Source organism: Leptopilina heterotoma, unplaced genomic scaffold (assembly GCF_015476425.1).
Source record: "Leptopilina heterotoma isolate Lh14 unplaced genomic scaffold, ASM1547642v1 Lhet_209, whole genome shotgun sequence".
Classification (NCBI taxonomy): domain Eukaryota; kingdom Metazoa; phylum Arthropoda; class Insecta; order Hymenoptera; family Figitidae; genus Leptopilina; species Leptopilina heterotoma.
The window spans coordinates 350,834-365,372 of NW_025110924.1; the positions used below are offsets into that span (position 1 = coordinate 350,834).

General features: G+C 27.8%; 2 protein-coding genes across 2 annotated transcripts in view; one reads left to right on the forward strand and one right to left on the reverse strand.

The window, feature by feature from the left end:
* The window catches only part of LOC122501316 (serine/threonine-protein kinase dst2-like), an 81,614-nt gene extending 67,657 nt beyond the window's left edge, over positions 1–13,957 (forward strand). Inside the window, exons 5-9 of the mRNA XM_043610675.1 lie at positions 6,229–6,355; positions 9,574–9,622; positions 9,770–9,949; positions 10,443–11,443; positions 11,637–13,957. Coding sequence (XP_043466610.1) covers positions 6,229–6,355; positions 9,574–9,622; positions 9,770–9,949; positions 10,443–11,443; positions 11,637–13,597 — 3,318 coding nt within the window. The 3' untranslated portion in view covers positions 13,598–13,957. The remainder of the gene's footprint in view (positions 1–6,228; positions 6,356–9,573; positions 9,623–9,769; positions 9,950–10,442; positions 11,444–11,636) is intronic.
* Positions 72–5,692, reverse strand: LOC122501317 (putative nuclease HARBI1). Its single transcript, XM_043610677.1, has 4 exons — positions 5,541–5,692; positions 4,402–4,575; positions 2,638–2,794; positions 72–1,032 (listed from the first exon to the last, which is right to left on the reverse strand). Exons 1-4 carry the CDS (start codon positions 5,548–5,550, stop codon positions 186–188), a joined length of 1,188 nt encoding a protein of 395 aa, XP_043466612.1. The 5' UTR covers positions 5,551–5,692; the 3' UTR covers positions 72–185.
* Positions 13,958–14,539: the final 582 nt, after the last annotated feature.

The window sequence follows — 14,539 nt, forward strand, 5'->3', positions numbered from 1 at the left end:
GTTATATTAAAAATCAATACTGTATATTTACCAAAGATAAAGTTTATTTTAAAGAAATAAAAATAAATATATGGCAATTAGTAGTTACATTCATTTTAAATGTTACTTTCCAGCAACACTAGCTCGACACATGAAATATAATAATCGTGGAAAAATTACAGAATGTTTACAAAAGATAATCGTGATTATTGCATTTGACGATTTGCATACAATTGTTCAGCAATAATATTGCGCTTCATAATTGCAGGAAATTGAAAGTTTTGATTTTCTATTTGAGGGTTTCTGGCATCATTTACTTCAGCATGATTATCATTTGCAGCGTCATCACCATCATCATTTTGAATGTTTAATTCTTCATCAAATTCATCATGTAATGAAATACATATGTTGTGGAGACAGCAACAAGTAAGAATGATTAAGGATGCATATTCCACATTCTGCAAATACAAGTACTTCAAGCGCCGAAAGCGAGCTTTTAGTAAGGCAAAGACTCTTTCTATTATCTGCCGCGTTAGGGCATGAACTCGATTGAAGTTGCTCTCCGTTGGTGTTAAATTACCATAATTCTTGTATGGTGGCAATAAATTAAATTGCAAAGTATAAATTTTGTCCCCAAGAATATGAGTTTGGTCCGGGAAATAGTGCTCATAATCTCTGATACTCTCTTCATTAATTGTACTTAATGACCATACTCGAGCATCATTAACACTTCCAGGACAAGCTGCATAGACGTCAATAAAGCGCATTCTGGCGTCGCATATACCTTGCATATTAATGGAATAGTATCCTTTTCTGTTCATGTAGCTATCCGAATGTTCATGCGGAGCACTAATTTCGATATTACAACCGTCAACGACACCAATAACCCCTGGAAAGTGAGCTATTTCCAGAAACTCCCTCTGATTGATTGTAATCGCCTGTCCCGTAGGCCACACAATAAATTCTCGTGCACGTACACTAAATACATTTGAAACCTCCATAACGCACTCCCACGCCGTGGATTGTGCAACGCCAAACCTATCAGCAACAGATCTACAAGAAAAATTAAGATTTTTGCAACACATCTTATAGATTATTAATAATAATTAATTTTATTTTCAAATATTGATTTTTTAATAATTTCAAATTCAAATTTTAAGACAATTCAATTATTTTTACTAATTAATAACTCTTGTTTATTAATTACAAAAATTGCAATAAAATTTTTCGCAAGAATTCAATTTTCATAAATAAATAACAATCATCGTAAGAAGTATAAGTAGTAAAAATTTTTTTGCAAAAGTTTAATTATTTTAGAAAATTTTAATAAATCCTTGGAAATAATCCCATTATTTATTTAAATAGAAAAATCTTTGCAAAAATTAAATCATTTTCGAAACAATATTTCACAAAAAAATGTAATGTTTCACTTAATTCGTTATAAAATTTTTCAGAAGAATTTAATTATTTTCTAAAATTATAATAAATCCTTCAAGAAAATAAATCTTATTTATCCTAAATAGTAACATTCTTTGCAAAAATTTAATTATTTTTAAAACTTTTAATTAAAATTATTAAAGAAACTCCATTGAAAAAAAAATCAAAGGAATTCTTAAAAAAGAATGTAATTAAAATTTTTAAAAAATTTAACAAAATTTTTCGTAAGAATTCAATTATTTTCATAAATAATAAAATTATTCGAAGGAATTCTATTCTAATCCAATTTTTTAATAAAATTCTTTGCAACAATTCGATGATTTTTAGTACATTAATTTTAAAATTAAAAGCATTAAAAAAGAAATTTATTTAAAAAAGTTAGAAAACAAAAAAGCAACTAACGTCAAATTGCGAACAGATTACCGGAATGCAACGATTGTTATTAATATGGAAGAAGATAGAAGATAATATAGATGTTTAATCAAATTAGATCAACTTCAATTTTGTCAAACTTACATTTTAAGTAAATAGTAATAACTTTTTTTATACTTTAAAATCTAATATTATAAGTTCTTTTAAAAATATTTTATACTGGTTAAAAATTAATTTAGAATTTTCTGCACTTTTTCTACTTTCATAGAAATTTCCTTTTTATGAAAATATAATAAAGTAAAAACTCAACGGAGCGAAAATTTAGTTTAATATATTAGGGTTTATGAATATGAACAATGAATCCGAAAATCGCGATGTGCTTCATAATGAACCGCAATAAAATTTTTAACACTAATTTCATAAGTTTAAAATATTAAAAAATTTATTATTAGAAATGTTAATAACTTAAAATTTGTTAATTGATTTTCCAATTACAATGTTAAAAGAATTTACTGACAGCTAATGCTTAGCTGTGGAAAGTTTACCATTAAATATTAAGAAAAAATAAAAAAAAAGAATTAAATTTTATAATTGTTATAATTTTATGAAAATGTGACATATATTTGCCGTTTAAATTTTAATTACTTTTTTAATTCGTTGGTGCTGGGATTTCAGGTATAGCTACAATACCCAACAATCTATCAAATTTTATTAAAATTTGTTCAGCCAATTTTACATGTATATAATTACACATATTTTTTTAAACTAACAATTTTGGTAGTCTTACTAAACAGAAAATTAAAATATAATTTTTAAATTTTATATGTGATTTTATTAATATATACATACCGAAATACTTCTTGATTTCCAAATGTCCAAATAGTTATTAGTAACTTTTTTGTTACAGGAATTTTTGAGTAAGGAGAAACTGATTTTATATCCTCACCAAGTATCTCACTTAGAAATGTGAATGTAGTTTTACTCATTCGAAAATGAGAACGAAAATCTGTAAATAATTAAAAATATATTTATAGTACAAAATTATTTAATTAAAATGAATTAATATATTTCATAAAAAATAATTAAATTAGAATTATTATGCAAAAAATTAATAATTGTCAGAATGGAATATTTAATTTAACTAAGAAAACCGAAAACAAAAAATTTTTCTTCTCGACGGTAAAATCCAATATTAAAAAAAAAAAAATAAAGAACGGTGCTGAAAAAAGGCCAAAATTTGCCTATAACGGAATTGTAAAATCATAGTAGTTTCCGAAAGTTTGAACTCTGCTAAAACCGAAAATGATAGTTAAAAAGTTGCAAAGTAGAGGGAAGAGGGTGAAAAACTACCCCAAAGTCATAAATTTTAATAATTCTTGAAAATTAATAACATTTAAAAAAATTAAATCAAAATCGATTGAAAATTGTTACTCGGAAGTTTTTGAGGTCGCTGATTACACATCTGATGTTAGTTTTTCAAAATTAAAAATGGCGGAAAAATTTTTTCAAAAATAATAAAATTTGCTTGAAAATTGTTACTCGGAATTTTTTGGGTTCGCTGATAACGAATATTATATTGGTTTTTTTTAAATATTTTTAATGGCGGATCAGATATGTAATAAAATTAAAGCGAATCCATTTGTTTTTAAAAATTGCCCGTCTTTTTGCATCCGCCAAATGGTGCTAGATGTGCTAATTAATTAAGTGCAAAATCGCGGTGAATCCTTATTAAAAAGCATATCTACTTAGATTTGGTATTTAATCAATGAAATTGAGCACAATAAGTCTATCAGGTAATTAGCCTCTATTTGTAGAGGCTCGAGCTTTGAGTTTATTATCTCGAAAAGCATAACTACGTAGATAGTTGTTCATTTCATTGTTCACAAGGAAATTACTGGTCAGATGACCTGAAACCTTAAAAACCTGTGCTGTGGTTAGACTATGTAGATAGGCCTTTTAGCATCAGAATTCGTTGGAAATTAATGTAGATAGTGTTTTTAGTCAAATTAACACTTAATCAATTCTAAAATCAATTAAGATCAATAATTCTGACTAGCACAGAAAAATTCGTCTTTTTTTTACAAATCCAACGGTATAAAAAACTCTTTTTTGATAAAAAGTGTAAATATTGTGTTTTTAAATAAGGACGGCAGCCTTCCTTACACAATTTTAAACTTGTAAATTTGAAAATGAAGAACTTAAAAAAAATTTTATTTTTGATAAATATTTTTTTTTAACAAATTATTTTGTTAGTGCGTATTCCTTAGCGATGTGGAAAGTGGAATATACTCAAAAAAAGTTTTAGTTAGATTTACCAAAAAACCTGTTTTTAATTAGAAGTTCGTGTTAAATATACTCTAACTAGATTTCTTCTGGTTAGGTTAACCAGAATTCTATTCAATTTAACCAGAATTCTAGTTGCTTTAACTAGAATTTCGTGTTAAATATACCCTAAGCAGAACTTTTTTCAATGTACCACTTTTCTTAGTGTACTTTAAAATTGGAAAATGAAAATCTGGAAATTTAACAATATAGTGGTCGAAAGTAATGCTAAAAATAATCCTTTTATAAATAATTAAGGTTTAATGGTATGAGAACAAATGTAATTGATACCTGACGGTTCAAATCTCGGGATAATTAACTCAAAATAATTTTCCGTCTTTGGGATTGGAGCCCTTTTCTTTCCAGCAGCTAATAACAAGAGTTCTTCCGCTTCCTGTTCCTCTTCGTCGTCGAAAATTATGTCGACAGCTGTTGTAATTAGCATTAATTCTTCCTCAGTATTACCTTTATTTTGTAAAAAAATATTAATTTGTAGAATTCAAATTAAAAATTTTTAAAAACTATATGTAATTAATAATTGAAGTGTATAAAAAACATTCAGATTTTTTTTATGTGACAGGGAAAGTTAAAAGGGACCTACAAGTCGAAAATAGTACGTTGTGCACCAAGTGCGGAAAGAATCTATTTTCCGATGAGTTTGAAGTATGCTGCTCGAGTGAAACAAGAGCAGTAATCAAACTCGTCGGAAAAGCTTCTTTCGCACTTGATAATATGGAAAATTAAAAAAATTACGATTTATTTAACTAACGCTTGAAGTTATAGAAGGAATAATAATAAACAATTGTTTCAAAATAAATGACAATACTTTTAACAATTTAATAACATTTTATATTACTTGAAATTACATATTTGATAAATTTAATATATTTTTTTTACAATAATTTACAATGATACCATTAAATATAATTAATCAGAATTTATGCAAAATTTATTTATTGATATCCATTATAAGTATATTTTTGACAATAAATGAAAAATTGTAATTAAAAATAGTTTATAGAGGTATAATTAAAAATATTGGATATAAAAATATTTTTTAAAAACTAAAAATTATTTTAATAAACATTAGTAAATATACTATTGAATAATTAGAAAATATTAATTCATTTACTAATTATATATAATTAAAAATTTTTAATATTCCTAAATAATAAAAATTTTGTAATAAAAAATAAATAAGTTAGCTTAGTTCAAAAAACAAATTTACTTAAAACAAGAAAAAAATATAAATAACGAACTATCTTAATAATTTAATTAATTAATTATATATAGGTAATTGTACAAATTTTAATATATTCAAAAGCAATTAAAATTTTTTAAATTAAAATAATTTAACCTCAAAAGAGGTTAAATTAAATAAATACGCCTCCTGGGTGTTGATTTATTTAAAATATTTGAATTAATCTTACCTGCTGCCATTTTTTTGTAACTGTTTTTCTTTAACTACTCCTGCAAGAGAAACAGTTACTACCAGTAGATTCCACCAACAAATTTGTGCACAATTTTAAAAAAGAACGGAAAAATAGGTTATGTTTTGACAGAATGTACGGCACGTTTCACAAATTGTCGCAGACTGCAATTTCTGCTCCAATCAGAAGGAGAGGTTTTCGTAACTGGCCACTTACAATCAAGTGACATTCTTGAAGTTATTTTTTTCAATTTGTTATCGTTTGAGCACCACTGGTCACTGTTTTCTATTACTAACAGTGATTGCCGAAAACACCCATTATAAAAATGTTTTATTAAATGGTGTTTCGATCTTTTGATTCGTATTTACTAAATTGAGTTTATTGCGGCTATTCCGTATAGAAATTATTGCTTATTGCTACCTTCAGCGATTGTTCGGACCTCCTGGAACGTCAAATCTTTTATGATCGTCAATAAAAGCATCATCTCATTACGATATTCAGTGACTGCACATTTGCGATTTAAAATCATAATACCACCCTCGATCGAAATTTACTCTACACGCATAAAAATATGGACTTGTCATTTTCATAACAAGGATTTATAAACTTTTTTAATTTTCGATTAATAATAATATATATTCATTTCTTTAAAAGGAGATACTAGTTATTATTTTCTTTTTATTTTCAGCCTCAAAATCTTGTGATGATGGGAAGCTTTCCGGAATGTGATGTCAAATTGTGCGACTTTGAAATCTCGAGAGTAGTCCTGGAAGGTACTGAAGTCAGAGAAATTTTAGGAACACCCGATTATGTTGGTAAGATTCGAATTATTATTAATTTACTTGTAAATATTAAAATTATTTTCAAATATGAAGGAAAATTAATTTTTTCTAAATTTATTATAAATAGAAAATGTAAATGTAATTCAGGGAAATCAGGGAAAGTAAAATTGGTTAAGGAAAGCTCAGGAATTTTTATTAAAGTACTGGATAAAGGTAAATTTTTTGAGAACTTACAAATGATTGTAGAAATTATATTATTTTCAAAAGTAATCAAATTCTTCGCAGAAATTCAGTTATGTTCAAAATTTTTTTTTAAATTCTCATCAAGAATTCAATTATTTATAAAAATAATAAAATTCTTGGCACAATTTCAATTACTTTCACAAAATGTTCCTCACATTACTGAGTTTCAATATCTAATATTTTAATAATATTTTCCAAAAGAATTCAATTATTTAAAAAAAGTTCTGATAACATTCTAAGCAAACATTAAATAATTTTTATAAATAACAAAAATTTAACAGGAACTCCACTAGGTATTTACAAATTTTTTATAAATTTCTCTACAATAATTCAATTGTTTTTCAAAAATTATAAAATTTTTTACAGGGATTCAATTATTTTCATAAAATAAAACTCGTCGCAGAATTTAAATTATTTTTAAGACAATTTTAATCGAATTCCTCGAAAAACGAATTTTATTATTTAGTAGAATAATTGAATTCTTGCAAAGAATTTTTATTACATTTTTTTAAATAATTGAAATTCTGTAAAGAATTTTATTATTTGTGAAAATATTTGAATTTTTGCAACGAATTTTATTATTTATGAAAACAATTAAACTCTTGCAAAGAATTTTTTTTTAAATAATTGAATTGTTCTTTATGAAAAAATTGAATTTTTGACAAGGATTTTATTAAATTATTTGAAAATAATTAAATTTCTCAGCACATTTTCATTATTTATGAAAGTAATTGAGTTCTTGACTATAATTTTATTAACATTTTTAAATATAATTGGATTTCTATTAAAAATTGTGAAAATAATAAAATTTCTGAGCACATTTTTGTTATTTATGAAAATAATTGAATTCTCGCCAAGGAATTTATTAAAATTTTTGAATATAATTGAATTTCGACCAAGAATTTTTTTATTTATAAGAATAATTTAATTCTTTCCAAGAATTATTAAATTTTTTGAAAATAATTGAAGTTTTGCAAAAAGTTTTACTAAATTTAAAAAAAAATTGAATTCTTGTCAATAATTTCATTAAAATTTTTGAAAATAATTAAATTTCATAGTACATTTTTATTATTTACGAAAATAATTATATTTTTGGGATCAATTTTATTAAATGTTTTTTAAATAATTGAATTCTTTTGTAAAATCTTATTAAAGTAGTAGATATTAAAAATAATAATTGAAATTCTATGAAAAATTTTACTACTTGTAAAATAATTGAATTCTTGCGAAAGATTTTATTAAAATTTTTGTAAATAATTTAATTTTTTTCTTTTTTGAAATTTAAATTTTTATAAGTTGTTGAATTTCGTAAAGGTTTGAATTTGAAATTTTTTGAAAATCTTAATTCCTGTGTAATAATAATAATAATGATTAAATATTTACTTACAAAAGAAGTTATTAATGTTTTCGAATAATTTTACATCTAACGAAATTGTCAAATAAATGTATTAGAACATTTTTTTGAGTATCTAATAATTTTTAGAGTAAGTCAGAATATTCTTTAGGGTCAGGAAAAAAGGCAAATTTTTTCTGGAAATCAGCTAAAAGTCAGGGAAAAACAAAATAAATTTTTTGTAGCAACTCTGTAATAATATTTATTTAATTTCTTTTATTATTATTGAAACTGTAAATATTATTTTTTGTTTCATTAACAGTGTTCAAAAGCCGAATATTGTAAAATTTTCTACTTGCAGATTTCACAATATATCATTTTTCTGTGAAAAGAAAATAATAATGATGAATACGGAAGTTGGATAATACAGTAATAAAAAAGGCGATTATAGTTGCTAATTAGAAGTCTATCCTAAAAATATTTAAATGAATTCTCCCTTCTTCTTGTGCATATATGTAAAATACAGAAGTTTCGGGAATGATACCAAAACCATGAGTAAAAACAAACAAACATGAGCTTTTATGGGAAACTTTATCGAATATGTTTTTCGTTTCACACACGAGTTTAACGCGAAGGTGTTGTATTAAATTATACATATCGTATATTTCAATGCCAAGACCTCTGCACGGTATGCGAGACGATAGTATGATGTCACAAACATGTGTTCGTTATTTACGCCCACATCACTGTCACTGAAATGCTGTCATATTGTTATAGAAATTCGAAAAATTCATCAAAAGAAATAGATGAATCAAGAGAAATTTTCATTTACAAATGAATTACGAAAAGTTACGTTATTCCTATTTTGAATTTTTTTTTTCAAATTTAATTACGATTGACAAAAAAAGAATTTCGGAAAAGTACTTCTCTTGGTAAATATTTTGCATATACAATTTTCAAATTTCTTAGTGATAAAATTGCAATATATTCACGGGTATGTTAATGAGGACATTGACATCACATGATTCGCAATAAAATACAAAACTTTAGATAGTTTGATGGCCACTTATTTGGTAGCTGGAAAGAATGGTAGTTGACGAACAAGATTTAATTATATACGATTGACAAGAAAAAAATATTGATAAATATTAAATACTCAATTGCCATTTAACAAGGCGCGAAGTTTTTGTACATTAAACTTTTTTCCCAACAATAGAAATTAAAAAGGAACTAATTAGACTTTAAATTAAGAATGTAAATTCAGATCGAATAATCAACTTTTTCTCCCGTCACTTTCTGTAATCGAATGCCAATTTAATTAGGTAAATGAGAGTTTTTCCCTCTCTGGAATCTTTGAAATTAATTATGAAGACATTTTCTTTGTCTGTTTTTTTAATTTTTTTACTGACAAAGTTATTTCCTGTTTTTTTATTTTTACAGAAATGCCGCAAGTCAGGGAAAAGTCAGGGATTTTTATTAAAAGTACTGGAAAAAATTAAATTTTTAGAATTCAATGAATTATTTATTTTTGTATTTAGATAATTGAATTCTCGTAGAATTTTCTAATAAAAATTGGTTTAGAAGAATTTAAGTTAAAAATTGTAGAAAATAATAATTGAAAAATTTTTTCTTACCTTTTATTTCCGTTTAAAATAATTGATTTATTCTTTTTCAGCTCCTGAAATTTTACACTACGAACCAATAACATTGGCGGCTGACATGTGGTGAGTGTAAAAAAAATTTTTAAAAAAACAATACGAATTCAATTTTATACAATATAAAGTTCCAAGAGCTGTCATGAAATTGTGATTGTTATACTTATCTTTTTATTCCATCGATCAATTCTGAATGTTGACTTGATTTAAATACAGGTCACTGGGTGTAACGACATACGTCCTTCTGACGGGTTTCTCACCATTTGGTGGTGAAACTGATCAGGAGACATTTCAAAATATTTCATTGGGCGAAGTCGACTTCCCAGAGGAACTTTTTGAGGACGTTTCCGCTCAGGCAAAGGACTTTGTTGCCAAACTACTCGTGCTTGATCCAAGGTGTGAATTTACATCAAATTTCGATAAAATATCAAAAATAATAGTCTAATTGTCAAAAAAAAAAGAATTAAAATCAATTGTAATTCGATGCTTTGCTTTTTAATTCCTGAAATGCGATAAAGGAAATATATATTCAAATTTTTATCATTTTCTTGCAAAATGTAGGCGTTTTAATTTTTAAATTTAAATTTTTCGAGAGCCAATATATTGTCAATTTTACAATATTATTCATGTGTTTTATCACGAAACTGGTTTTTTTTATTATTATTAATATCTATCGATTATGGTCTCTTAAATTCTGCTTTTTTTGAATTAAAAAAAGAAACCGAATCGAATTTATTTGCTTCTATTTTCAAAGTAACTAAACATTCTTTTTTACGGTTTTTTTTTAATTTTCAATTAAATTGCTTTCGCATAGAGGAAGAATTGTATTATTAAATTTGTATTTATTTCATGGAAAAATTAATTTCCCTTCTTTTTTTTCCAAAAACAGTGCACGAATGACATCGAAACAATGTTTACGTCATGAATGGTTACGAGGAGCGCCAACACAAGCGTCACCGCACTTACGAAGATATTTATCGAAATCCCGTGAAGTTCTTTTGGAACGAGTTGTGAGCAGGGAAAATTTGCGACGTGCAGCCCTTTTGAGTCAAGCGAGCAGCAATGCAAATCTCACGGAAAGCGATCAAAATCAGGGCCTCAATTGCACATTGAGTCAAAGTGAAATGTGCTTGAGCTACAGTCGTACAGGAAGTCGTGGAAGTCTCCCAGGCAGTGAGGAATTTATGAGTCCAGCCGATTCCCAAACGAGTCTCAATTCATCGCAAACAAGTCTCGCAATGAGCCAGAGTTGTTTACTGAACAAGGAACAAACTCAAGGTCTTCTCACTCAAGCTCAAAGTAAATCGCAGGCAAATTTAAATCTCGGCGCAAGTCGCGGTCTACTGTCACGAATGAGAAGTCTAAATCAAATTCAATCGCAAGCTTGTCTATTGAATGGAAATAAAGGCGCTGGTAAGGAAATTCTCAGTCCACTATTTGGAAGATCAAGGGAAAAACTCTATGGTTTAAAGAGTTTGTCAAAGTCGCAGGGTGTTTTGGATATTTATCGAAGTCTCGAGAGTTTAAGACAGAGGAAGAAAAATCAACGAGCACAAACTGAAGATATGCTTCCAATATTTAAACAACTCAGTGTCGAAATTGCCGCGTCGAATGCCTCCTTGGTCTCATCTTGCGATGCCAATTCACTTCCGGCTCGCGATCGAATTCCAAGGATTTCTCGTCCACGGGAATTGTTAACGAAAATCCCCATTGCCGCTGAGAAATTATCTTCTTCTGGAATTGAGAGCAAAAGAATCGAAAGCAAAATTCCATTTTCCAAAGGAGAGAGTGGAGAAAACAGAAGAGACAATTTGGACAAACTTGGGAAAAAGAATACCGAAGATATGATAGCGAGGGAAATCGAGAGAAAACAGGAACTTAAAATGCAAGGTAAATTTTTTTTCAATGAAATTACATTCAAAACTTGAATTATTTTTGTTAAATAAATAAATAGCAAATCGTGAAAAAAGTAGAAAAAATAGGTTGTAGTAGATGAGTGCGAAGGCTGATATAATAATTGATTTTTTGCGAAAAATTTTCTTCAAATTTTGTATTTAAATCGAATTAACAATTTTCTGTGCAGACGTTCCAAAGAGTTCAACTTCAGGATCGGAGGAGAATCTCGATTCCCTGCAGTCCATTGAATCGGACACGCTCACTGAAGATTCGGACGAGACAACACCCGATCGTAGTCTATTGTCCGTGAAACCGTGTCATAGACAACATTCCGACATTTCGAATCATTCCAACAATTCGGCGAATTCTGATGACAAGGACGAGCACACCGAGTCTGAAAACGAAGAGCCAAAATACACCGTTGCACAATTGGTCTCAGCCTTCAATAAACACCAGGAAGTCGCGTCGAAAACCAGTCTCGAGGCCATCATGACCGAGAAACGAGTCAACGAAGTCACATTCCCAACTGGACCGAAAGCCCTAAGACTCTTCATTCCCGATATCAACATCACCGAGAGAAGTATCGTTCGTCGTAAAACGAGTTACAAACCAAGAAAAAATTGGGAGGAACTACGAAAACGTAGCGAGAAAAACGAGGGCATTCTCAAGGATTTTGACAACGATTCCGGAAACGAAGACGATGAGGACGATATTGAACCGACCGAAACTGAAATAGAGCAGAAAATTATCGATCATTCGACAATTACTCAAACTATTCCCACCGAGCAGACAAAATTCGAAATTCAATTAGTAAAAATTGATCTCAATTCAAAATTAAATGATCAAGCCAAATTCAAAACTTATCAGAATTTTCAACAATGGCCCACCTACGAGAGCAATCAAATTAAACTCACAATCGACGATTCCGCTTTTTTGGAGGAGCCCGAGGTGCGCAATACCCTAGACACCAGAATCGACGAGAAATACAAACAGTGCGTCGACGGCGTCAAGTTAACGAAACACGAAAAGACTGACAAGTTTTCTAAATCTAAAAACGAGAGAACTAGAATTGAAAAATCCGACAAAGGAGAAAACGAGAGAATTAAAATTGAAAAATCCGACAGAGGGGAAAACGAGAGAATTAAAATTGAAAAATACGACAAAGGGGAAAACGAGAGAATTAAAATTGAAAAATACGATAAAGGGGAAAACGAGAGAATTAAAATTGAAAAATCCGACAAAGGGGAAAACGAAAGAACTAAAATTGAAAAATACGACAAAGGGGAAAACGAAACAACTAAAATTGAAAAATACGACAAAGGAGAAAAATCGGATAGAGAAAAATTAGACAAAGGGAAAAGTGTAGAAAAAATACAGAAAACATGCCCAAAATCAAGACCGTCCTTGTATCAAAAAGAACGAGTAGCAAACTACATTTACCCCGAAATACAAATCGCCTCCCACTCACGAAAAGACGACGATCGTGCCTATAAATCAAAATTCACCGACAGCACTGTAAATTTAAAAGACATTTTACAGAAAATCGACAATTTCCAAACAACCCCAAAGGAAAATCTCGAGAATCTACGAAAACGCACAACAATAGCGAAAATAATTCTCAACGATAATTTACTTCCCGACAACGATACAAACAATAATGGAACATCAGGAAATCGTGTCGCAACTCAACAGGAGGAAAATAATTCAAAACTCGACGTTCCACCCTCATTCGTCAGATCCTCATCGCTATCGAGTGAAGGAAGTTGTCCAACCCCCTCGAGTGTTCAATCCGACATTGGAATGTCCTGGGAGGACGTTCATCCAAATCGTGATTCAACACCAAGTCTAGAAAAAGAGGAAATCAAGAATTCCAAACGACTCCCAACATTGTGGACAGAAAAAACGGAATCATCTCCTCGATCAAATATCGAAATGAGAAGTCGTTCGAGTGTCAATTTGGAGGACAGAAAAATTTGGGGTAAAGTTTGCACTGGTTCCTATACACGAGCTATGGAGAGATTTAATAATGGAAAGAGTGCGGATACGAGTCGAAAGTCCGGATCATTGTTGGGTACATCAACAACGCAACAATCGGAGAAAATTCGACGAAAGAGTACGCCGGTGATGCCACAATTTGTCGATTCTTAAAGGAAAAAGAGAAGGAAAATAGATTTTAAAAAAATACCAATTTTATCGAATTGGGAATTTTGTAGAATTTTTTCTTTTATCGAAGCTTATTTCAAGGTTACTGGATGATCGCTAATGAAGGATTTACAACATCTTGGAAAAGAAAATTAATTTTGGAGGCTAAGGAAATTATTTTACAAAAAAAGAATGAAGACTATGATCTAACCTTCTTTCGCGATTATCCAAACTCAAATATCTTCATCTTAGATAAGTTATTTCCTAATTGCAAGGATCACAGTAACTTTTACTCTTAAAATATAATTGAAAAGGTAAATTATTATCTAAAAATAAGTGTCAAAAAAGACAAAAAATTCATTTATTTTCATAAATTTTAATTAAATTACTTTTAAAAATTCAATTATATTCAGAAATTTAAAAAAAATTTATTACAACAATTTAATTTTAAAAAATTTTAATAAAACTCTTTACAGAATTAAAATATTTTCAGTACAATTTTAATTAAATTTCTTAGAAGAATTCAATTAATTTCAAAAATTTAAATAAAGTTCTTTGCAGAAATTCAATTATTTTCAATAAAACTTCTCTAAAAAATTAAATTATATTCATAAATAATAAAAATATGCTTAAAATTTTAATCATTTTCAAAAATTTTGATAAAATCCTTTGCAAGAATTGAATTCATTTAATAAATAACAAAATTTTTCACAGGAATTTAATTATTTTCAATACAATTATTGTAATAAAAATTTTCAACAAGATTTAATTATTTTTTAAAATTTTAATGAAATTCTTCTCCAAAATTCAATTATTTTCAAAAATTTAATGAAATTCTTATCAATAATTCAATTATTTTATAAAATAACAAAATTCTTGTCAGAAATTCAATTCTATTAAAAAATTTTAATAAAATACTTGACAAGAATTCAATTATTTTTATAAATA